Source organism: Gorilla gorilla, chromosome 1 (assembly GCF_029281585.2).
Source record: "Gorilla gorilla gorilla isolate KB3781 chromosome 1, NHGRI_mGorGor1-v2.1_pri, whole genome shotgun sequence".
NCBI classification, from domain to species: domain Eukaryota; kingdom Metazoa; phylum Chordata; class Mammalia; order Primates; family Hominidae; genus Gorilla; species Gorilla gorilla.
In genome coordinates, this window is record NC_073224.2 from 203,060,940 (window position 1) to 203,086,228 (window position 25,289).

Sequence of the window (25,289 nt, forward strand, 5' to 3'; positions counted from 1 at the left end):
TGAAGGGTTTAAGGTCTGTGTCTAGATTCTTTTTTGCATGTGGATGTCTAGTTGTTCCAGCCCTTTTGTTGAAGTCTTTCTTTTCTCCACTGTATTGCCTTTGCTCCCTTGTCAAAGATCGGTTGACTTTATTTATGTGGGTCTGCATCTGAATTCTCCATTCTGTTCCAATGATCTATTTGTCTGTGTATATGCCAACGTCATGCTGTCTTGATTACTATAGCTTTATAGCAAGTCTTGAAGTTGAGCCGTGTTGATCTCCCAATGTTGTTCTTCTCCTTCAATATTGTGTTGATTATTCTGGTCTTTTGCCTCTCTATGTACACTTTAGAATCAATTTGTCAATAGCCACAAAATAACTTGCTGAGATTTTGATTGGGATTGCACTGTATCTATAAATCAATTTGGGAAAAACTCACATCTTGAAAATAATTGACTTTTCTTATCCATGAACATTGAAGGTCTCTCCATTTATTTAGTTATTCTTTGATTTCTTTCATTAGAGTTGTGAGTTTTACCTCAAATATATCTTGTACATATTTTGTTAGATTTATAACCCAAGTGTTTCTTTTCTTTGCATGCTAATGTAAGTGGTCTTGTCTCTATTTCAAATTCCATTTGTTCATTGCTGGTATATAGAAAAGCAATTGACTTATGCATAGTAACCGTATATTCTGCCACCTTTCTATAATTGCTTATTAATTCCAAGAGGTAGTTTTCTCTTTTGTTCCTGATTCATGTGGATTTTCTACATAGGGGAACATGTCACCTGTAAACAAAGACAGTTTTATTTCTTCATCCCCAATCTGAATTTCTTTCGTTTCCTTTTCTTGCCTTATTGCATTTGCTAGGACTTCCAGTGTGATGTTGAAAAGCAGTGGGAGAGGGGACATCCTTCCCTTGTACCTGATTTTAGTGGGAAAGCTTCAAGTTTCTCACTATTATGTATGATGTCAACTGTAGGGTTTTTGTAGATGTGCTTGATAAGAATGTGTATTCTGCTATTAATATTCTTATGAAGTTGAGGACATTCCCCTTTATTCTTACTTTACTGAGAGTTTTTATCATTAATGGGGTGTTGGATTTTGTCAAATGCGTTTTCTGCATCTGTTGATATGATCATGTGGTTTTTCTTCTTTGGCCTGTTGATACTGATATAATGGATTACATTAATTGATTTTTAAATCTTGAAACAGCCTTGCATACCTGGGGTAAATCCCACTTGGTCGTGTTATGTAGTTCTTTTTATACGTGATTGGATTCAATTTGCTAACATTTTGTTGAGGATTTCTGTATCTGTATTAATGAGAGATATTGATCTGTAGTTTTATTTCTTGTGATGTCTTTGTCTGGTTTTGGTATTAGGGTAGTGCTGGCCTTGTAAAATGAGTTAAGATATAGTCCTCTGCTTCTGTTTTCTGAAATCGAGTGTAGAGAATTTGTATTATTTCTTTCTTAAATGTTTAGTAGAATTTACCAGTGAACCCATCTGGGCCTGGTGCTTTCTGCTTTGTAAGGTTTATTATTAATTCAATTTCTTTAATAGAGAGAGTCCTATTCAAATGGTCTCTTTCTTCTTGCATGAATTTTGACAAATTGTGTTTCATTCATTTCATCTAGGTTAGCAAATTAGTGGACATAGAGTTATTAATTAATATTCCTCGATAATCTTTTTAATGTCCATGAGATCTGTAGAGATGTCCCCTCTTTCACTTCTGATGCTAACAATTTGTATCCTCTCTTTTTTATTCTTAATTGGCCAAATTAGAGGCCTATCAATTTTATCTGTCTTTTCACATGACCAGCTTTTGGTTTCATTGATATTTTTATATTGATTTTTGTTTTCAGTTTCATTGATTTCAGATCTAATTTTTATTATTTCTTTTCCTCTGCTTACTTTGGATTTAATTTGCTCTTCTTTTTCTAGTTTCCTGAGGTAGAAACTTGGATTATTAATTTTAGATCTTTCTTCTTTTCTATTTTATGCATTCAGTGCTATAAATTTCTCTCTATGCACTGCTTTCACTACATCCCACAAATTTTGATAAGTTATGCTTTCATTTTTATTTAGTTCAAAATATTTTTAAATTTCTTTTGTGACCCATGTGTTATTTGGAAGTACATTGTTTAAGCTGGGCACAGTGGTATGTGGCTGTAGTCCCAGCTACTCTGGAAGCTGAGGTGGGAGGATCACTTGAGCAGAGGAGTTTGAGTCCACATAGCAAAACAAGGAGGAGGAGGAGGAGAAGGAGGAAGAGGAGGAGGAGGAGCAGGAGGGGGAGGAGGAGGAGCAGGAGGGGGAGGAGGAGCATTGCCTAATCTTCAAGTATTTGGGGATTTCCCTGATCTCACTCTGTTATTGATTTCTAGTTTAATTCCACGGTGGTCTAAGAGTAGACATTATATGATTTCTAGTCTTTTAAATTTGTTAAGATGTGCTTTATGGACAGAATGTGGTCTATATTGCTGAATGTTCCATGTGAGCTTGAGAAGAATGTGTATTCTGTTGCTGTTGACTGAAGTAGTCTATAGATGTACATTACATCTGATTCACTGAGGCTGTTGTTGAGTTTAACTATAACCTTACTGATTTTCTGTCAACTGGATCAGTCCATTTCTGATAAAAGGGTGTTGAAGTCTCCTAGCAGAATAGTAAATTCATCCATTTTTCCTTGCCTTGTGTATTCTGATGCTCTCTTTTGAGCACATACACATTAAAGATTGTTACGTCTTTTTGGATAATTGACCCCTTTATCATTATGTAATGCTTCTCTTTGTCTCTGATAAAGTTCCTTGACCCAAAGTCTTCTCTGTCTGAATACAGCTACTTTCACTTTCTTTTAATTGATATTAGGATGGCATGTCTTCATTCATTTACTTTTTTATTGTGGTAAAATGCAAATAACATAAAATTTGCCATCTTAACCATTTTTAAGTGTACTGTTCAGTGGTACTAAATACATTCATAACGTTGTGCAACCATCAGCACCACTCATCTCCATAACTCTTTTCATCGTGTAAAACTGAAACTCTATAACTCTATACCCATAAAGAATAACTTCACTTTCCCCCCTTCCTCTAGGCCCTGAAAACCTCCTTTCTATTTTTTGATTCTCTGATTTTGGCTACTCTAAGTACCTCATATAAGTGGAATCATACAGTATTTGTCTTTTTGTGACTGGCTTATTTCACTTAGCATACTGTCCTCTATGTTTATTCATGATGTAACATATGTCCGAATTTCCTTCTTTTTTGAGACCGAATAATATTTCATTGTGTGTCTGTGCTACATTTTGCTTATTCATCCATCTATCAATGGACACTTGTGTTGCTTCCATGTTTTAGCTGTTGTGAGTAATGCTGCTATGAACATGAATGTACAAATATCTGTTTGAGTCTTTGCTTTGAATTCCTTTGGGTATATACCCAGAAGAATTGCTAGATATACAGTAATTCTAGTTTTAATCTTTTGAGGAACCACTATACTGTTTTCCACAGTGGCTTACCATTTTACACTTCCACCAACAGTGCACAAAGCTTCCAATTTCTCCACATCCTCCCCAACACTTATTTTCTTTTTTTATATAGTAATTATCCTAATGGATGTGAGGTAGTATCTCACTGTAGTTTTGATTTGAATTTTTCTAATTATTAGTGATATTGAGCATCTTTTTATGTGTTTATTGGCCATTTGTAAATCTTCTTTAGAGAAATGTCAAGTCCTTTATATATTTTTAAACTGGCTTGTTTATTTTTTGTTGTTTTTGAGTTTTAAAAGTTCTCTATATGTTCTGGATATTAATTCCTTATCAGGTGTATGATTTGCAAACATCTTCTCGCATTCTATAGGTTGCATTTTACTCTGTTAATAGTGTCTTTTGATACACAATTTTTTGGTAATTTTTTATTAAGCTCAATTTGTCTTTCTTTTCTTGTCTGTGCCTTTGGTGTCATATCCAAGAGATTATTGCCAAATTCAATGCCATGAAGCCTTTGTTCTATGTTTTCTTCTAAGAGTTGTATAGTTTTAGGTCTTACATTTAAGTCTTTGATCCATTGTGAGTTAGTTTTTGTATATGGTGTTAAGTAAGGATCCAAATTCATTCTTTTACATGTGGATATTCAGTTATTCCAGCATTATTTGTTGAAAAGACTATCCTTTCTCCATTCAGTAGTCTTAGCACCTTTGTCAAAAATCATTTAACCATACATGTGAGGTTTTATTTCTGGACTCTATATATAGTTTGTCTTTATGCCAGTATCACACTGTTTTGATTACTCTAGCTTTGTAGTAAGTTTTGAAATCAGGAAATGTCTTTCAACTTTGTTCTTCTTTTTCAAGACTTTTTGGCTATTTGGATTCCTTTGCAATTCCATATGAATTTTAGGATTGGTTTTTCTATTTCTGCAAAAAAATGTCATTGGAATTTTCATTGACATTGAAATGTCATAAGGATTTCATTGAATCTACAGATCACTTTGGGCAGTATTGACACCTTAACAATATTAAGTCTTCCAGTCCATGAACATGGGATGTATTTACATTTATTGATGTCTTATTTAATTTCCTTCAACAATGTTTTGAAGAGTTTTTTACATTTTAAATTTTATTTTTTGTGGGTACATAATAGGTGTATATATTTATGAGGTTCATGAGATGTTTACCTGTAGTATTTTCCTTCTCTCTAAAGAACATCTTTTAATATTTCTTGTAAGGCATACAGGCATGCAATATGTAATAATCACATCATGGGAAATGAGGTAGCCATCCCCTCAAGTATTTATCCTTGTGTTATAAACAATCCAATTACACTCTTTTAGTTTTTAAATGTACAGTTAAATTATTATTGATTATAGTCACCCTGTTGTGCTATCAAATACTAGGTCTTATTAATTCTTTCTAGTTATCTATTTTGTACCTATTAAGCATCCCCACCTCCCCCCACCCAGCCTACCACTACCCTTCCCAGCCTCTGGTTACCATCCTTCTGCTCTCTATCTCCATGATTTCAATTGTTTTGGTTTGAGAGTGTGTGATGTTTATCTTTCTGTGCCTGGCTTATTTCACTTAGTATAATGACCTCCATTTCCATCTATGTTGTTGAAAATGAGAGGATCTCATTCTTTTTATGGCTGAATAGTACTCCATTGTGTATAAGCACCACATTTTCTTTATTCATTCATCTGTTGATGGACACGTAGGTTGCTCCCAAATTTTGGTTATTGTAAACAGTGCTGCAACAAACATAGGTATGCAGATATCTATTCAATATACTGATTTCCTTTCTTTGGAGTATATATCTAGCAGTGAGATTGCTGGATCATATGGTAGCTCTATTTTTAGTTTTTTGAGGAACCTCCAAACTGTTCTCCAAAGTGGTTGTCCTAATTTACATTCCCACCAACATGGTATGAGGGTTCCCTTTTCTCCACATCCTCAGTAGCATTTATTATTGCCTGTCTTTTGGATATAAGCCATTTTAACTGAGGTCAGATGATGTCTCACTGTAGTTTGGGTTTGCATTTTTCTGATGATCAATGATGTGAGCATCTTTTCATATGCCTGCTTGCCATTTGTATGTCTTCTTTTGAGAAATGTCTATTTAAATAATTTCCCCATTTTATTTTGTAGTTTTCATTGAGCAGGTACAAGTCTTTCATCTCCTTGGTTAAGTCCTAAGTAGTTTGTCCTTTGTGAGATTATTAGAAATGGAATTATTTTGTGATATCCTTTTCAGATTGTTAATTGTTAGGTATAGAAATGCAACTGATTTTGTGTATTGACTTTGTATTCCATTACTTTGCCAAATTTTATTAGCTCTAACTGATTTTTTGTGAAATATTTGGGGTTTTCTACATATAAGACCTATTATCTGCAGACAGATACTTTTACTTCTTCCTTTCCGACTTGGATGCCTTCTTTTTCATTTTCTTGCCTAACTGCTCTGGATAGAACTTCCAGTAGAATGTTTAATAGAAGTGGTGAAAGTGAACATCCTAGCCTTGTCACTGATCTTAGAGGAAAAGCTTTCGGTCTCTTACCATTGAGTATGACATTTGCTGTGGGCTATTCATAAATGGCTTTTATTATGTTGAGATAGTTCCCTTCTGTTCCTAGTTGTTGAGTGTCTTTTATCATGAATAGTTGTTGAATTTTGTCAAATGCTGCTTCTGCATTGATTCAGATGATCACATTTTTTTCCTTTATTCTGTTAATATGATGTATTACATTGATCAGTTGTTTTGAACCATCCTTGCATTCCAGGAATAAATTTTTCATTTGTTCATTTACTTTTATTTTATGTGTGCCTGTATAGTTAAAATAGGTTTATTGTAGACAACATATAGTTGGATCTTGTTTTTTGATCCACTTTGACAATCTCTTTTAGCTGATGCATTTAGACCTTTGATGTTTAAAATGAGAATTGATATAACTGGATTAATATCTACCTTATTTGTCACTGTTTTCTATTTGTTGCCCTTGTTCTTTGTTTCTATTTTTGCCTTCCAGCCCTTTTCTGCCTTTCATGATTTTAATTGAGCATATTTTATCATTTCATTTCCTCTCCTCACTTATCATGTCAATTGTACTATTTTTTTAGTAGTTGCCCTAGAGTTTGCAATATACATATGCAACTAATCCAAGTTCATTCTCAAATAATGTTATACTGCTTCACAGGTAGTGTGAGTATTTTATAGTAACAAAATAATCCTAATTCCTCCCTCCCATCCTTATATCATTGCTGTCATTCATTTTGCTCATATATAAGCATACATAAGTGGATACTTATGAATACATTGTTGCTATTATTATTTTGAACAAACTATTGTCTGTTAAATCAATTAAGAATAAGAAAAATACATTTTTTAAAATTTTACCTTCGCTTATTCTTTCTTCAGTGTTCTTCTTGTATGTAGATTGAAGTTTTTGACCTATATTATTTTCCTTCTCTCCAAAGAACATCTTTTAATATTTCTTGTAAGGCAGATCTACTGGCAACAAATTTCATTGATTTTTGTTTGTCAGAGAAAGTCTTTATTTCTCTCCACTTTTGAAGGATAATTTCTCAGGATACAGAATTATAGGTTGGTTTTTATTTTCTCTCAATACTTTATATATTTCACTTCATCCTCTTCTTGCTTGCATGGTTTCTGAAGAGAAGTCAGATGTAATTCTTATCTTTTTTCCTCCATAGATAAGATGCATTTTTCTTCGGGCTTGTCGGGATTTTTTTCTTGATCTTTGATTTTCTATTGTTTGAAAATGATATGCCTCAGTGTCATTTTGGGGACATATTTCCTGCTTTGTGCTTGGTGTGCTCTAAGGATCCTAGATCAGTGGTTTGGTGTCTGACATTAATTTGAGGAAAGTCATTATTGTTTCAAATATTCCTCCTGATCATTTCTCTCTTCCTTCTCCTTCTTGCATTTCCATTAGGCATTTTTACAGCCACAGTTTTTGGATATTTTGTTTTCTTCTTCCAGTCTTTCTGCTCTTTGCTTTTCAGTTTTGGAAGTTTCTATTGAGATATCCTCAAGCTCAGAGACCCACTTCTCACCTGTGTTCAGTCTACTTATAAGCCCATCAAAGGCACTCTTCATTTCTGTTACAGTATTTCGTTTTGTTCTGCTTTTTATCTCTAACATTTCTTTTTTTTTTTCTTAGAATTCCCATCTCTTTGCCTATCTGTTCTTGCATGCTGTCCTCTTTATCCATTAGAGCCCTTAGGATATTAATCATAGTTGTTTTGAATTTCTGGTCTGATAATTCCAAAATCCATGCCATATCTGAATCTGGTTCTGATGCTTGCTCTGTCTCTTCAAACTATGGTTTTTATGCCTTTTAGTATGCCCTGTAATTTTTTCTTGATAGCTGGACATGATGCACTGGGTAAAAGTAACTGCTGAAAATAAGGCCTTTAGTGATTTAGTGTTAAGGGGTGAGGAGAGGGGGAAGCATTCTACAGTGCTATGATTACGTCTCAGTCTTTTGGTGAGCCTGTGCCCCTGGGCTGTGAACTTCACAGGTGCTTCTCCCACACCTCCCCCACAACACACACGTGCAGAAGGGATAGGATGGCTAGGGTGGGCTGGAGTTGAGTATTTCCCTTCCACCAGGTCAGTTAGTCTCTCATGAAACCCCAGCAGGTTAGGCTCTGGCTAACTAGCTTCCCCTGAGGACAAACCTTGTTAAAAAGAACAGAATGCTCTGGCATATTTTGAAATGATTCCTTTTCCCCTTCCACTGCCAGAAGCACATGGGGATTTTTCTCCAATATTCACTTAAGAACCTGGTAGAATTCCAGGAGTAAAACTCACAAACGCGTGGGGGCCCAGTGAAGGCCTCCCCTGAGGTTTTTGTCTTTCAGACTTATCCACACTGAGCCTCCAGCAACTAGTCAATTACACTTTCGGTTTTCCTACCTGCACACCGATTCCCATGGAGGTTTCTGCTCCATTAATTTGTAATTCTCTCTATTTGCCTATCTCTCCAATTCTGGGGGCAGTGGTTTGCCCTGTGACCTCACTTCTCTTACTGATCTAAGAAGAGTTGTTGATTTTTCAGTTTGTTCAGCTTTCACTGGTTATTAGGACAGAATGGCAACTTTCAAGCTTGTCATATGCCAGACCAGAGACTGGAAACCACTACTTTTTAGAATTTTCAAAACAATTAAAACAATCCAAATACCCATCAGCTGGTGGATAGAAAAATAAAATGTGGTACGTCTATACAAAGTAATATTATTTAGCAATAAAGAGGAATAAAGTACTGATACATGACACTAATATGGATGAACCACAAAAGCACACGAAATACAAAAAGCCAGATGAAAAGACCACCTATTGCATGATTCCATTTATATGAAATGTTCAGAAAAGACAAAAAGTATATTAGTGGCTGCCTGGGAGTGGGAATGAAAACTATAGTTGACTGTAAATGGTCACGGGGATTCTTATTGGGTGATGGGAAGGTTCTAAAACAGGATTGTGCTTATGGTCATAGAACTCAGTAAATTTACTAAAAATCATTGTACACTTTAAAACAGGTGACTCTTGTAGAATGTAATAATACCTCAACAAAATCAATTATTAAAAATAATAAAGGTTTAATTGGAAAAAATATAGAAAGGCATTAAGAACAAAACAAGAAATGTCTTCTATTCTTATGTTAAAGACATAAGTTCCTCTTCTTCTTCCTCTTCTAAAGGGAATTGTACTGCACCTCTGCCAGAAACCCTTACTGTTCACTTAAAAATATATCATGGGTATTTCCTGTGTCATTAAATTTTTGTGATTATATGTAAATACACAGACAATAGTTTACTATTTCTCTGGTTGAACGTCCCTAGATCTCCTTCCCCATACATGATCCATATGCCCACTGTTGTTGTTAGAGTCCATTTCTAGATATCAAAGTCCCGAGTCACAGCCGTGGACATTTTTAGGGCTGTTGGTAAATTTCTAATGTCCATCTCGACAGGCTGGGTATACATTTCCCCCTCCACCCACAGTTAAGCAGGTATCTCTTTCTAAACAACTATTCCCGCACCAAAGCTGGAGCCATGGTTTATTTTGTATCTTTACCAACTGGATAGGCAAAAAATGGTATCTCATTGTTGGTTTAAATTGAGTTTATTTTAATTATTAGGGAAGGTGCACACTTCTTCATACATTAATAGCCCCTTTGTATTATTTTCTTTTCTTTTGTTAAAGGTTCATACTCGTCCTTTGCACATTTTTCTATGGGAGTATTCGTCCTTTTTGTAGAATTTAAGTGCTTTTTATAAAATAAGAGCTTCCATCTTTATGCTCCCACCTATGTTACAAATATTTATTTCAAGTTTGTGTTTATAATTTAATTTTGTTTATGGTTTTTAATGGGTAGAAGTTTTATGTTATTTTTGTGGAGCTATCAAACTTTCTTTTATGGTTTCTGATGTTTTTGAAAGGCTTAGAAAGACCTCCTCTACCCAATATTGTATAATATTCACCTATATTTTCTTTTTTGGTACTTTTATAGTATTTTTTCTGCTCCTCCCCTTACCCATTTGCCATTAATCTTTAATTTATCTGGAATTTATTTTAGATTAAGATTGAATTCTAACTTAAATTTCTTCCAAATAATTGAATAATTGTCACACCACAGTTAATGAATAATTCATTTACTTACTGATTGGAACTAGCCATCTTTCTCATGTTTTAAATACTTATCTCTACTTGAGTCTCTTTATGGGAGCTTTTATCCTGTTCCTTTGATCTATCTGTGTTTTCATATGCTATTAGAACATGAATTTAATTATTTGGCTTAATGATATATTTTAAAATCTGGCAGTACGAATCACCTCTCATTCTTTTTAAAACATGTTTTGGTCATTAGTTCATGTTTAGTCTTCCAGATACATTTTAGAGTCATTTTATCAGGAAAAGAAAAATCCTTTCATGATTCTGATTGGAATTAAACTGTAAAATTAATTTGGAAAAACTGACACCTCTACACGTGAACTTTACCACTCAGAAACACACCATGCCTCTTCATTTAAGGCTATGTTTATATCTCTCATTAAAGGTGTTTTTTTTTATTTGTGTTGGTCATTTTTGATTTTTTTCTTTTCTTTTTATTTTTGTAAAGACAAAGTGTCACTATGTTGCTCAAGTTGGTCTTGAACTCTTGGCTTCAATCGTCATCTTCCTGCCTCGGCCTCTGGAAGTGTTGGGATTACAGGCATAAGCTACTGCTCCCTGCCTGTTTTTGTCATGTTTTAAAACTGGAATTGTAGTCTGGCACAGTGGCTCACACCTGTAATCCCAGCACTTTGGGAGGCAGGCCAAGGCAGGTGGCTCACCTGAGGTCAAGAGTTCCAGACCAGCCTGGCCAACATGGTGAAATCCCATCTCTACTAAAAATACAAAACTTATCCGGACGTAGCAGCATGTGCCTGTAGTCCCAGCAACTTGAGAGACTGAGGTTGGAGAACCACTTGAACCCGGGAAGCGGAGGCTGCAGTGAGCAGAGATTGTGCCATTGCACTCCAGCCTGAGCGACAAGAGTGAAACTCCATCTCAAATGAATAAATAAATAAATAAATAAAACTGGAATTGCACACTTCTCATTTGGTTTATTATTAGTTATTTAATGTTTTGCTGATATTGTAAAAGGAATTCATTTGCTATTAAGTTTTTTTACTGATTGTCACTGATATGAAGAAACACTATTAATTTGTGCTAACTGGTCATTTCACTTAACTCTCCTACTAGCTCCTACTTGTTTTCATGTTTAGGGATTATTTTAAGGGTTTTATATCATCTGCAAAAGAATTTATTTCTTTACAAATGTTGTGGCTCTAAATTATTTTTCTTTCTTATTTCATTGGTTAATGGTGTGATGCAAATCCTCCCCCATGCATCTTATTTTTCTTTAATGAGAATGCCTCTAGTTTTTCACCATTAGTATGATATTAAAGGCTGATTTCAGCTAAAAAAGCTTCAAGGAAGTATTTCTTCTGGTGCTATTTTATTATGCATTCTTAACATCAATAGATATTGGATTTTATTAAATGCCATCTTGCATTTTGCGAGTTGATTATTTTTTTTTTCTTATTTGAACTATTGATGTGATGGAATGATATTCATAGATTTCTTTATATTGAACCAGTCTTAGATTCCTAGAATAAAACTCTGCGTGGTCATGGTATGTTATCCTGGTAGATTCTGCTTGCTATAATTCTATTGAGAATTTTCACAGCAATATTAATAAGTTGGTAATCTTATTTTGGCCCTGTCGGGCTCTGTTATCAGGAATTTGCTGGTTGACTGAAATGAATGAGGAGGATTTTCGTATTTCTTGTGCTCCTGCACACTTTCTAGGTATGGCAGTTACCTAGGATATTATTGAACATTTCAGGGAGCAGGCAGCTTGTCTATAAAATCTTTTGAGCCAAGCATGCTTGCTAGAGCCCCATCCCTCCTCCCAACCACACACAATTTTACTCATCTTTCACAGGAGGAATCTTCGAGTATGCGGACGGCCCCAACGCCCAGGTCATGAATGCCGAGGAGCACGCCTTTCGATTTTCTGCCAACATCATCAACAGGAACAGGACTCTGCTGCCCAACACAACCTTGACCTATGACATACAGAGGATTCACTTCCATGATAGCTTCGAGGCGACCAAAAAGGGTGAGTGTGCAGCTCCTGCCTCTGTTCTCTTCCCAGCCTGGGGAGGGGAAGCGCTGCATTTGCTGTCCAAGATCCTGGGAACGGGCCAGAGCTCCAAGTAGGTTCAGAGCCTTTTCTACCTGGTTTGGGCTTGGAGCCAGACTGCCTGGACTTGCATCCTAGCAACTCTGATATTAGTTGTGTGACCTTGGACAAAATACCCTGTGCCTCAATTTTCTCATCTGCACAATGGATGCATTTCTGTAAAGTGCTTAGAATAGTAAGCGCTGGCACGTAGGAAGTACCATATAGGACTTTACTCGTATTGCACTTGGCTTCTTTGCCCTCCACATACTGAGCCACCAGGTCAGAGACCCAATTTCTGTGTCCCACCCACCTGCTTCTCCTTGCCTTGTATTCTGGCAGTCAGAGTCCCTGATATCGAGAGCAGTTACTGCTGACATTTTTTTTTTTTTTTTTTTAGACAGAGTCTCACTCTGTTGCCCAGGCTGGAGTACAGTGGCGCAATCTCCGCTCACTGCACCCTCCGCCTCCCAGGTTCAAGCAATTCTCCTCTCTCCGCCTCCTGAGTAGCTGGGACTACAGGTGCATGCCACCACACCCAGCTAATTTTTTGCATTTTTAGTAGAGATAGGGTTTTACCATGTTGGCCAGGCTGGTCTTGAACTCCTGACCTTAAGTGATCTACCCACCTCAGCCTCCCAGAGTACTGGGATTACAGGCCACTGTGCCCGGCCATTCTGAAATTTTTGAGGCCACTCTGCTGAATCTCAGAGCTGATCTGCAGACAGACAAGAGGTGCCCCACCCTGGTTTAGCCTGGATCATCCAAAGAGTGATCCTTCACCCGTGACCCCTCTCTCTGCTGTTGTGCCTGCTCCCTGCCTGTGTCCTCCCACTCTTTTCCCAGCATGCCCTGCAGCCTACCCTGTGCGGTGAAGTGTCCATCTCCCTGCTGAGAGTCTATGCTAACACCCTCTGCCCGGCCTTGTCCAGCTAGAAAATGACTGAACTCAACTAAAACTGCTCAATAAAAAGGTCAGGTCACAGAACAAATGCCTGGAATCAGAGTGCAGAGGCCCTCGTGGGTACAACCACCCATAAAAAGCTAGACTGGGTTTTCTGTCTGTTTGCTAAAAATTACTAAAATAATACAATGACTCCCTAGTGGTACACCTGTGATTCAGCACAGGGACCTTCCCCAGCCAGGCAGGGAACCCCAGGGCAGAGTTTCTGAGCCCTCCCGGAGTTACTTCCTCCAGGAAATTATAGTCCTGCCCTATGTGAAACTGCCAAGTTGTTGGTGAGCAGGCCCAAGACAGAAACCTCCTAGCTCCTGAAAATCTAGCCCTGAGCTTCCAAGTGACCAAAGCCACAACCCCTCTACTCCCTGCCTCCCCCCAACCAGATGACATGACTTGCTTTCTTAAATTCTTGGATGGAACATCTCATGGTCTTTCCCCAAATCGTCATCAGAGCCCATGAGGGCCTTTCCAGTCTAGCCCCAACTTGGCCTTCCAGCCACATCCATGCCATCTGCTCCCTTAGGCCCTGGGTTCTAGCCACACCTGCCCTCCTCAGGGTGCCATGCTTCCTCCCACCTCTGGGCTTCCGCACATGCTGCCCCCTCTGCTTGTAATTCCCTTTCTCCAGCCCACCCTCTCCTGCCCTTTGCCTGGCCAACTCATCCTTCTCTTCTCAAACTTCCAGTCCTCAGGGAGACCCTCCCCTAACCCCTAGACAAGGTCAGGTCTCCTTGCTTTCATCTTATAACACTCTGAACTTTTCTTTCACAAGCCTGACCTGTGTGTGTGAGAGAGAGGTTATGTGATTATTGTACCTTTCTTCCACTTGTCTGCAAGCCCCCATGTCTTTTTACTGCTCCACTATAGAACCTGGCATGGGCCTGGCACGCAGGAGGCACAAAATCAGTCCTGGTAGTTTGATCGGATGCACAAATGAAAGTGTGTCAAGCCCACTTAACGAACATTGTTCCTTACGATCCCTGCAGGAAAAAAGGCCCTGCCCTTTATAGGTCATGCCCAAGGAAGCTAGGTCATAGGACCAATAACTATAACAACCAGAAAATGAGAGAGAGCTACAGAAGTGTTGTGGTACAAGCAGGAAGGCTTCCTGGAGGAGGAGAGGTTTGAGTTGAGTTTTGAAGGATGGTGGGAAAGAGTGAGGAGTGGGATAAGGCAGAAGGTGGAGTGGAAAATGCAAGTTGTTTGAAGGAGCCAGTTTATGCACTTGAGAAGTCTGTTGAGCGCCCACTGTGTGCCAGGTGCTGGGGATCCCAAAGTGTTTAAGACAGAGGTGGCTGGTTGCTGCGATCATGGAGCTTATAATCTAGTGGACGAAGCAACAGGTGCCATACTGGGAGTTGCAGGAGAGAGTGCAGGAAAGGGAGGGTGGAACGTTAGCTTGGTCAAGGAGCATGAGTTTATAAGAAACAGACACCTACTCAAGCTAGATCAAGAAAAAAGGAACTGCCACCCAAATCAAGATATAGACCATGTGAGCCCTCCAGAAGCCCCCATGGCCCTCCCAGTCATTCCTCTCCCAAGGTCACCACCGTTCTGACTGCTGGTGCCCCACACTGGGTTTTGCTGTTTTTGAACTTTACATAAATGAAATCATTCAGTGTCTACTCTTTTAAGCCTTGCTCTTTGCTTCGTCTCGTATCCGTGAGATTGTCTACGTGGTTGAATATACTGGTCTTCATTGATGTACAGTGTTCTGTTACATGAATATGCCCCATTTTAAACAAATCCATTTCACTTTTGTTGCACTTATGTGTTGGTTTCTGCTTGGTGCTATTACCTGCATTCCTGCTGTGGACGTTCATGTAGATGTCTTGTGATGCACATGTATACTCATTTTTGTTGGGTATATACTTAGGAGTGGAAGTATGCAGGTCACAGTATGTGCATATGTTCAGCCAAACAGTTTTCCAAAGCTGCTGCACAGTCTGAACTCTCCACAGCTATGTTTGAGAGTGGCACTTGCCCTACATCTTCACTAGCACTTGGTAAAGTCAGTTTTATTTTTAAATTTTGGCCATTCTGGTGGTTTCTGTAGTGAGTCTCATATATATATGTAGTGAATCTCTGTCTCTCTCTCTCTCTCTCACTCTCTCTCTCTCACTATATATATATATATATTTTTTTTTTTTGAGGTGGAATTTCACTCTTGTTGCCCAGGCTGGAGTGCAGTGGTGCCACCTCAGCTCATTGCAACCTCCGCCTCTTGGGTTCAAGCAATTCTCCTGCCTCAGCCTCCCAAGTAGCTGGGATTACAGGCATCCACCACCACACCAAATAATTTTTTGTATTTTTAGTACAGGTAGGGTTTCGTCATGTTGGCCAGACTGGCCTCGAACTCCTGACCTCGTGATCCACCCACCTCAGCCTCCCAAAGTGCTGGGATTACAAGTATGAGCCACCACGCCCCGCCTATATTCTTGATTGATATATTCTTGCGTCCTTTGTTGGAGAGATATCTCTATTGCATATATGCATTACATGTGGGCTTCCCTTTACATTCTCTTAACAGTTTCTTTTGAGGAGTAAAGTTCTTCATTTAAAGAAGTCCAATTTATCAATATTTTCCATTATGGTTAATGTATTTTGTGTTGTTTGAGAAGTCTTTGTCTAACCTAAGGTTATGAAGATATTCTCTCATTTTTTTCCTAGAAGTGGTGTTGTTTTATCTTTCATAGTTAGCTCTGTGATCTATCTCACATTGATTTTCTGTGTATGGTGGGAGGTAGGGGTTTGGGCTTATTTTTTCTATACAATGCTGATGGGAGTAAAACCTTTCATTTCTTAGGAGAACTATTTGGCAGTATCTACTAAAGCTTGTGCCTATAAGGATGTTTCTAGCCACTTTAATGGTAATAATCAAAAGTTAGAAGTAAATTAAAGGTCCATCAGTAGGAGAATGGATAGATTTGGATATAATTATACAATGGAATTTTAATCAGCAATTAAAAAAAAGAATAAACTTTCTCCACTCAACATCATAGTTGAACCTCACAGATATAGTATTGAGTGAAAGAAAAGAGATTTCCTCTGGGAGAGGGAGTAGTGTGCAGTGAGTGGATAGTGACTGGGAAGGAGCAAGAGAGACCCTTCTTAGGTGTTGGAAACGCTCTGTAGCTTGACTGAGATAGTGTAGCATACATGAGTGCATGACGTATGAATGAAATTATATGTGAAAATTCATAACAGTCATGTGCTTAACATTAATGCACTTTACTATATTTTATATCTCAATAAAAAAATTAAGTGCCATCTTTCAGCAACCCTCAATGTCCCTGTGATGACATGCCTAAGACAGATACCATCCCTCTGCTATGACTGGCAACACCACTGTCACACCTTGGCACATTCCTGCTGTTGGATCACACTCCCCTTTGGGTACCCTCCATCCCTCAGGGAGAGCCCCATGTTCCCATGATCTTTATTTTTTCTTTTCATCTTTGGTTTTTTAAACAGCATTCTCCTGAGGCATCTTTAGGACTCTCCCAAGGAACTTGGGGCTTGGGGAAAATTCTAATTAATCCAGCGATAATTCATTTTCCCTAGACAGAAGTCCTCGTCATTGCTTTCTTCCCCTCCAGCTGGATCCAGTGACCTCGGGCCCTGTGGGGGGAGGGGACACAGAGGCATAAAGCCTGGCACCACCTGCCCTGCCAGCTCTGCTTGAATTAGTCCTTCCCTCCACATGAGGCCGGGGGCCTTTCCCTGTTAAAATGGACTTTCACTTATTGTCTTTATCTTTACATGTTTTGTGGAAATTAAAAGATGAGTGACTTCCAGGCAGCGCCAGAGGCAGCAGCAGTGCAGAGAGTGTCTGTGTTTTCTTCCAAGGCTGACCGGAGTGGGCCTGGAATCGACCCAGGGCTCCCCAGGCTCCTCCGCCTTCACTTATTCTCTGGGCTGCTCAATTCCTTTTAAGACACAAATTGATTGGGATAATTTTTGCCATAACTACAATTGCCGTGGAAAGGGAGTGGGGGGATGGCATTCAGGCTGTGGACTCCTGCAATCACTGTGAACCATTGAGTTACTGTAAAATGACCAGAAAATGGATTCAAAATTGAAGCCACAAATAATGTAATTACTGCAGTGTGATCAGGGCTGCCAGAACAAGAGTTGGCTGCTGCCCTGGAAACATCTGGAAGAAAAGCTGCTGCTGCTGCTGCTGCTGCTGCTGTAAGCCCTGCCCTGGTCCCTGTGGGGGCAGCAGTGTTCTTCCCAGCTGGGAAGTCCTCAGAGGGTGGAAGGAACATGGAGGAGACAGGAAAGGGGAGGTGGAGAGAGGCCAGGGAAAAGCAATAGGTGAAGGCCAGGATTGATGCTTCCTGCTATGCAAGAGTAAAGTCTAATCACTGCATCTCTTGCAGAATGAAACCCAGTGTGGTCGTCATCATCATCACCACCATTGACTCTACTATCAACACCAGTACACCAGCACCACAATTACTGTTTTCACCAGCAACAATGGTATCATCTCCACTCTTAATATCAGCACCACCAACACCACCCCTACTGTCATCACCTCCATCACTGCCATGACAGCAACATCTTCATCATCACCAGTCTCGTCAGCACCAACATCTCTGCCACCATCCCACTGATACTGTCAGTACCATCAGCGTTGTGATCACCTCCTCTCTCATCAATGCTGACATCCCGTCATCCCCTGTCATTATCACCATTACAGTGAAGGCACTGACACATTTATCATTGTCAGTCTCATCAACACCAGCATCAACATCACCATCCCGCCATTACTATCACAACATCAACATGATTAATTTCACCCTCAGCAATGCCGTCACCATTATCATCATTGGCAGCCTCACAATATGGTCTTGAGTATCACAACGATTTCAGTTGCCTTTGTCATAATCCTCACAGTCTGTGTCAAAATAAAAGTCACTTCTTTGAAGAACACTCTTACAATCCTCTGCATCATCAGACTTTGTGTTGGTCCACTCTCCCTTGCCTTGGTCCAACAACATGCCCAGACCTTGGACATGACCTAAGAGGCCAGGCCGTGTAATGGTAGCAGTGGCAGGGAAGCCTGGACCTAACTGCTTCAAGGCATCAATCAATGAAGGAAATCTAAGAGGCAGATGCTTAGAGGTGGTGGTGGGAGGGAATGAGACATTCAAACCATTCAACCAAGTCTTCAAACTGAAGGTGTTCCGGGAAAAAGAATAGACAGATAATATAGTGGGACAGAAACCAGAGGCATCAGGGGACAGCTAGAAGGGTCAAAACAAAGGTAGGAGAGAGTATGAGGGAAACCTACAGGGTTTACAGGGTGCCCACGGCCTCAGGCTTGGGCAAGCCCTGGACTGCTGTCACTCACTGTTACCATCTCTTCCATGTTGGTACCCAGCTCCCATGGTTGCAGAGTGACTCACACATGGCCTCCTTCCTCAGGAAGTGCCTAATCTGAAGGGGACAAGGTGGTCGGGGAAGATATGCAACACCCCCAGACGGCAGAAGAATAGCACGAATGGGCAGTGAGGGTGCAGGTCCGAGCATGGCCTCCTTGGGGAGAGGGAACTGAAAAAAGAACTAGTCCTAAATTTGACAATTCACCAGCAAACCCAGAGTTCCTGTTTTTAAAGCTTTATTATCACTGTGGTTTGTCTCACACACCTACTCACACCAAGGGCTACCCAAGGCATGTTGACTCAAAGGTGACAAGAGCAGGAACAAGATGGTGCTTCCCCGACTTGGCTCCCAGTCCCAGAACTACAGAAGCACCAGGAGGATGCCATGCCTCTGTTGTATGTGCTCTCCTGCACCTGGCCTTGGCCACAATGAATCCTGGGTTGCCCAGGAGATACCCTCTGTGCTGGCACTGCTGCTGTTCTGCCCCGTGTTACAGGGGGCTCCAGCAGACCCCTAACAAAAACTAGCCAGCTCATCACATTGCTATATCTTACACCTTGCCCTTAAGTGGCAATCTCTGGTGTTCCTGGTAGAAGTACAGATTTCAGGAAAAATAACTTCTTTATATAAAATCTCCCATTTCCAGGAGGCAGTGGGAGTGGTGGATGTGAGTCAACAGGAAAAACACCCCAAGACCACATATTCTGATGGCTTCAAAACTACCCTGTATCTCTGGATCAATCTGGATCAATCTGGACCATCCTTAAGCCCAGGCGAGAGGGACCCTTTCCCAGGGCCTGTGCTTTGATGTCTTGCCCTCTGCCTCCTCTGGTTGGCCTCTCCTCCTGGGACAAGGAATCAGTGGGACCAGGGGACATACCCACCAGGAGCCTGTGCCCTGCCCTTCCAGACTTTCCTCTAAGGATCTAGAACCCTGAATTTCCTGCCCACTTGCCCCTGAGCCCACTTCTAGGACATGCGTGGGCCTCTTCCTTGGGTCTGTCTTCCAGAGGGAAAGCCATACTTGCAGGAGGTGCACTTTCAGGCCCTAGGGGTGACCAAGGGGCAGCTGTTTGCAGTGGGTGTAGACAGTGTTTGGACATAAGGGCTGGGGTTTCCACAGAGAATGCAAGGCCCCTTATGGTTCAGGATGGAGCCAGTGGTAGAAGAGAAAGGGGGAGAATGGGGTCCTGGTGCTACCTCCCCCCATGTCACTATGTAGGAGAAGTCTCCATTCTCACCTGACTTTCCAGATTGTGATGAAGGTACATTTGTCAAGGTAAGAGAAAAGGACGTTTCATTTAACAGTTTTTTAGCTTGACTAACAGCATGTAACTATTTAGCCATATGGTATGTAGGCTTCCACTTATACTCTGGCCCTGGGCCCTGCAAATCTTAGGGGTAGGCCTGTGCCCAGTGGGTCATTCCCAGAGGCCCTTGAGACGGCCTGGCCTCAATACACTGAATCCAGTGTATTCATTCCTGCTTCGGTGCTCTGTCCTGCCTCCTCCTGTGTGCATCAGATGTCATATGTGTGCACATAGTGTCATTCCCCTGTCCACAGGTAGGTGAGCTTGCTCATGCTCTGTTGGTGGATCTCCGATGGTTGCAACTGGCGGAAAACTAAAACCTAAATGGCGTAAGTCTTGGTTCATGAAAATTCTAAGTCCAGGGTTTTGCCTGGTGGGCGACTCCTGTGTTTTCTCTCTCTTGGCTCTGCTCAACCCACACTGACTATGTTCACAGACAGGCGCCCCTCTTTATGAGCACAAGATGGCTACTGCAGCTCCAGCTGTTACTTCCTTGAAGGTTCACTTAAAGAGGGAGGTGCCCCTTTCTCAGTCCAGTGGATCTCATGGCATCCCACTGGCTCTGACTGGCCCACAAATGTCCTCTAAACTCATGGCTGTGAACTAGGAAGGTCAGTGAGTGGTTTTCTGGGTGCGAGCCGCATTCTCTGCACCAATGGGTTGACAGTGGAAAAGAGGGGTGAAGCCCCAAGGAAAATTAGAGACAGTTGAGAAAAGAAGAGAGAATGGCTTCTGGGGAGCTCTCTCACCTACCCCAGAATGACTCTGAGAGGTCCCCTTTCTATGGATCTTTTAGGCAGAATCCCTCACTTTGAGCCCCAGCTGCCCTGGGTCTGCTCATTTGATGCTCTGTTGTGCCCACTGATGTTCTACCATCCCAGGCCGGTGGAAAGCATCTGCTGCCTCACCTGCCTGAGTTTTTGGACCTCCGCAAGAACCTGAACTGTTTGAAGGCAGGGATTCGGCATTCATTCAGCATTCAGATGATGATTCGGCACTGTCAATACAGCAGTAAACCACATAGATCAAGGCCCTGCCTCTTTGGAACTTACATTCTACTGGGAGGAGAAAGTCAACCAATGGACAAGACTTCCAGTGATCGTTTAATAAAGAAGGAAATAAACAGGGCATGGGGGGACAGGGATTGCGATTATAAATTGTGTGGTGAAGGCCTCCCTAGTAAGACACAGACACAGAGGCCTCAAGGAGGAGGGGGAGGGAGTCTTGAGGCTCTATGAGGGAAGAGCATTCCAGCCAGAGAGGACAGCACGTGCAAATAGGCAGGAGTGCACTTAGCATGTTCAAGGAGCATCATGGAAGCCAGAGGAGCTTGAATGCTTTGAGGGAGGGAAAGAAGGATGGGAGACGAAGTCAGAAAAGTGGTGGTAGGGACAGGGAAGGGAGAAGCTGCAACAAGCAGGATCTCTGGCCACTGCTATGACTTTGGCTTTTGCACTGAGGAGCCCTTGAAGCAAAGGAGTGACGTAATCTACCTTATACTGTGGAAGTCTCACCCTGGCTGCTGAGTGCAGAATAGACAGGAGGGAGGATGACTGAGGAAGCTTCTGCAATAATCCAAGCCAAAGATGATGGCAGCTTGGACCAGGATGGAAGTCGGGGCTGGGAGTGGTGGGAAGTGGTCAGGTTGTGATGTATTTTGCAGGTGAAGCCACAGGAGTTGTTGATGAATTGGGGTGTGGGATATGAGTGAATGAGAAGAATCAAGACAGAACCATGGTTTTTGGCATATGGGTCCAGGCACAATGGAGCTGCTGTTTATGGAGGTGAAGGAGGTTGGGAGAAGAGGGGATCCTGTGCTGGACATGTCAGATCTGATATGCATGTCAGATATCCAACTGGTGATGTTGAGTAAGAGGTGAGATGCACAGGTCCGGGGTAGGGAACAGGCCGGGCTAGAGGTTGAAGTTGAAGCACCATCAGCCAGTTTGATTCTATTTGTTTCTCAAGTCCCCCCAAGAACAGAACCTGGCACAGAGCTGGTGATGCTAATCCCAGGATGATAACATCGAAGGTGGTGATCACTTTTGTCATGGGCACTTCCTGAGGAAAAGGGACGTATCCTGGCACTGTGCTCCAGTCTCCCACAACCGTGTCTTTCCACCTTCATGTGGTCTTGCAAGGCAGGGACTGTTAGAACCCCTGTTTTCAGATGAGGAAACTGAGGTTCAGAGAGCTCATCCATTGTGCACCCACCGAGGCTTCCAGTTGCTGTTTTCCCCACATGTTTACAGGATCATCAGCATCACTGTCCCCATACCCACAGCCCCCATGCTGACCCCTGTGCTGCCCTACCCTCTGTTGCAGCCTGTGACCAGCTGGCACTGGGTGTGGTGGCGATCTTCGGCCCATCACAGGGCTCCTGCACCAATGCCGTCCAGTCCATCTGCAATGCCCTGGAGGTGCCCCACATCCAGCTGCGTTGGAAGCACCACCCGCTGGACAACAAGGACACCTTCTACGTGAACCTCTACCCCGACTACGCCTCGCTCAGCCATGCCATCCTCGACCTGGTCCAGTACCTCAAGTGGCGGTCGGCCACTGTGGTCTATGACGACAGTACAGGTGGGTGGCCAGGCCTGGCTAGGCTGGGGGCAACGGTTGAGGGGGGCAGAGGCCCAGGATCAGGCTCTTGTCTGTTTGTTCAGCACAGCTGCCCCGGGGGAAGAGGCTGTGTTCCATACCCCAGTTCCACTCGGTTATGCTGATGTTCACCCCTGCACCCACTCACACCCTGTGCACCCCAGCCGCACTCATATCTCACTCAGCCCCAGCGCACCTCACCCCTGCCTCACACTCACCTCCTCCTCTAGCAGCACAAGTGTTCAAATCTGCACTGAACACCGACCCTAGCAGCAGCACACACATCTGCAAGCCACACCGACGCCTGCCCATGCCCTTACGCTCACACATTTCCATCTGCTGCAAACACATCCACCCTCACACTTGCACACTCACACACATAGCTTATGGTGTGGCCTAGTGTTAAGTGTGTACACATTGGGGCCAAACCACCTGGGTGTAAATCCCATCTCTATCACCTGCTGGCTGAGTAGCCTCTTTGTGCCTCAGTTTCCTATAAAATGTAAATCTGTAAAATGTGGGATTACAAGATGACAGTGACAAGCACTGACATGCAGTGAGCACTGAAGGTTGGTTCTTCTCATCCTCCTCACACCTGCACCCGCCACACACACACTCTTCTCTACCCACACTCACACACAGAGACACCTGCACGTGCCCAGCTCTGCTCACACACACACCAGCCCCTGCCATACCCACTTGACTGCTGATCCCAGCCAGTGCCAAGCTTGCAGACGTCAGCACCAGGCTGTTGTCTCATCCTGCCAGGACAGAACGAGGAGATGGGCTCTGGGGCCCGTGGCTACGAGCTGCGGGCCCAAAGCTGGGCTCCCTGATGTGGCTGCACCTGTCCCACATGCTCTGCCAGCTGGAGCTAATGCTGCCCACATTTTTCTGGGTAGGACCCACCTGACCCACTCCTGCCCTGCCTTCCAAGTCCAGCCTGGGCTCTGCCTTCCAGAAAACCCTTGCTCCAATGTGATACCCCCTGCCTCTCAAGTCCCAGGCCCTTAGAGAGGGCCCAGAGCACACACCTAGCAGATAACCACCAACAAACCCAGCAAACGCACTCTGGCTTTTCCTTTGGATCTCATTCATTGCTAGGAGCTGGAGATACTTGGATAAACAAAACCCACTCTTTCTGTCACCCAGGCTAGAGTGCAGTGGTGCCATCACAGCTCACTGTCACCTCGACCTCTGGGATCAAGAGATCCTCCCACCTCAGTCTCCCAAATAGCTGGAACTATAGGCATGCAGCACCACACCTGGCTAATTTTGTATTTTTTTGTAGAGCCAAGGTCTGGCTACGTTGCCCAGGCTGGTCTCCAACTCCTGGATTCAAGCAATCCTCCCACCTCAGCCTCCCAAAGTGCTGGGATTACAGGTGTGAGTCACCACACCACACCAAAACTCAGTTCTTGGTCTTGGCAAGCACTACATTGTAGGGAAACACAAACGGGACAACATAGCCATCTGCATGAACAGAGCCATCTCCATGTAGCTCTATGTACAGAGAGCTAATGGTCTGCCATAAGTCACAAAAAGAGCAAGCAGGAAAGGGAAAAGGGAGAGAAGAGCCACTGAGGGCACTGACTGCTGCCCGGTCCCTGCCTTCATCCTTAAGTCATCCTTGTGAGGATGTGTGGGGCAGGGACAGACCTGGAGAGTCCCCTAGAGATGGAATTCATACATGCTTCTGGATTCATCTGCTAAAGAAGGCTACTGTTTACCTGCTGCGAACCAAGTGGTGCAAGTGTGATCTTATTTCATTTCATGTAAATCTCATAGTAACTCCCTGGAGCGATGAATTAGAAATGAGGAAACTGAGTCCCAAAGAGGTGACATGCCCTGTGCACTGTCACCCAGCTAGTGAGTGCCAGAGCCAGCATGCACCTACAGGCCTGTTTGAGCCTAAAGTCTGTGCTGCTAGCCAGCATGGAGCTGTTTCTTCTCCTCTTTCTTTCCAAAGACTTGAGTCCCAAGACATTTCTTAGCCTGGCCTCTTAAGAGAGAGTGACCTTGGCAAGTCACTTAACCCATCTGGCCTTGCTCTGCCCACGTGTCAAGAGCTGCTGCATCCAGCCTTGAAAGAGCCCTCCAGCTCTCAGCTGCCTGTGATTCAATGTCAGCTTTTGATTACCTCCTAATGGGGACTGGAAATAGTAGGGAGAGACTCCCTCAGAAAAGACAATTGGAAAGCTGTTTATTTAACTCAGGCTTCTACAAGCATCTATTGAGTTCCTGCTATTTCCAAAGCACCCGACAGAAGATCCTTGAGAGCAGGGATCCCCAGCCCGGCTTATTCACCCCAGCATGAAGACCTTGCCATTGAGAGGCGCCCCTGCCCACCTCCCAGCCACTCCAGTGTTTCTGCTGCATTGTGGAGTTGTTTCTTAATGTACCACTGTGAATCATTATCTGTCTGTGAGTCTGTGTCTGCTTCCAGGCCAGGAGCTTTCAGTGCCTCCAGGATTTAACACAGGGTCTGGTACAGTGTAGATGTTTTTCATTGTTTGTTGGCACTGAGTTGGATTGGACTGGATTGGATTAGTTTGGATTGAATTGGAAATCAAGTTGAATTAAACCCTAATTAAATATTGAAGGAAAGAGTATACGGGTGAAGAAACGAAGATGTTGTTATCCTGTCTTCTTTTGAAAAGTTAATCTTAGCATAGAAGAATGGGTGCCTGCCCAGAGGTCGCACATAATTCTAGGCCATCAGAGCTAAGAATGAAATGGCATATACATTTAGTCAGAGCCAGACCACTTGGGGAGTGGAAGCTCT

The 25,289-nt window shown here is 42.3% G+C and overlaps 1 protein-coding gene across 1 annotated transcript in view; it reads left to right on the forward strand.

Moving 5' to 3' along the window:
* Positions 1 to 25,289, forward strand: part of GRIK3 (glutamate ionotropic receptor kainate type subunit 3) — a 238,572-nt gene that overhangs the window by 131,005 nt on the left and 82,278 nt on the right. Inside the window, exons 2-3 of the mRNA XM_019015481.4 lie at positions 12,002 to 12,178; positions 22,229 to 22,486. Of these exons, the coding sequence (XP_018871026.1) occupies positions 12,002 to 12,178; positions 22,229 to 22,486 (435 nt within the window). The remainder of the gene's footprint in view (positions 1 to 12,001; positions 12,179 to 22,228; positions 22,487 to 25,289) is intronic.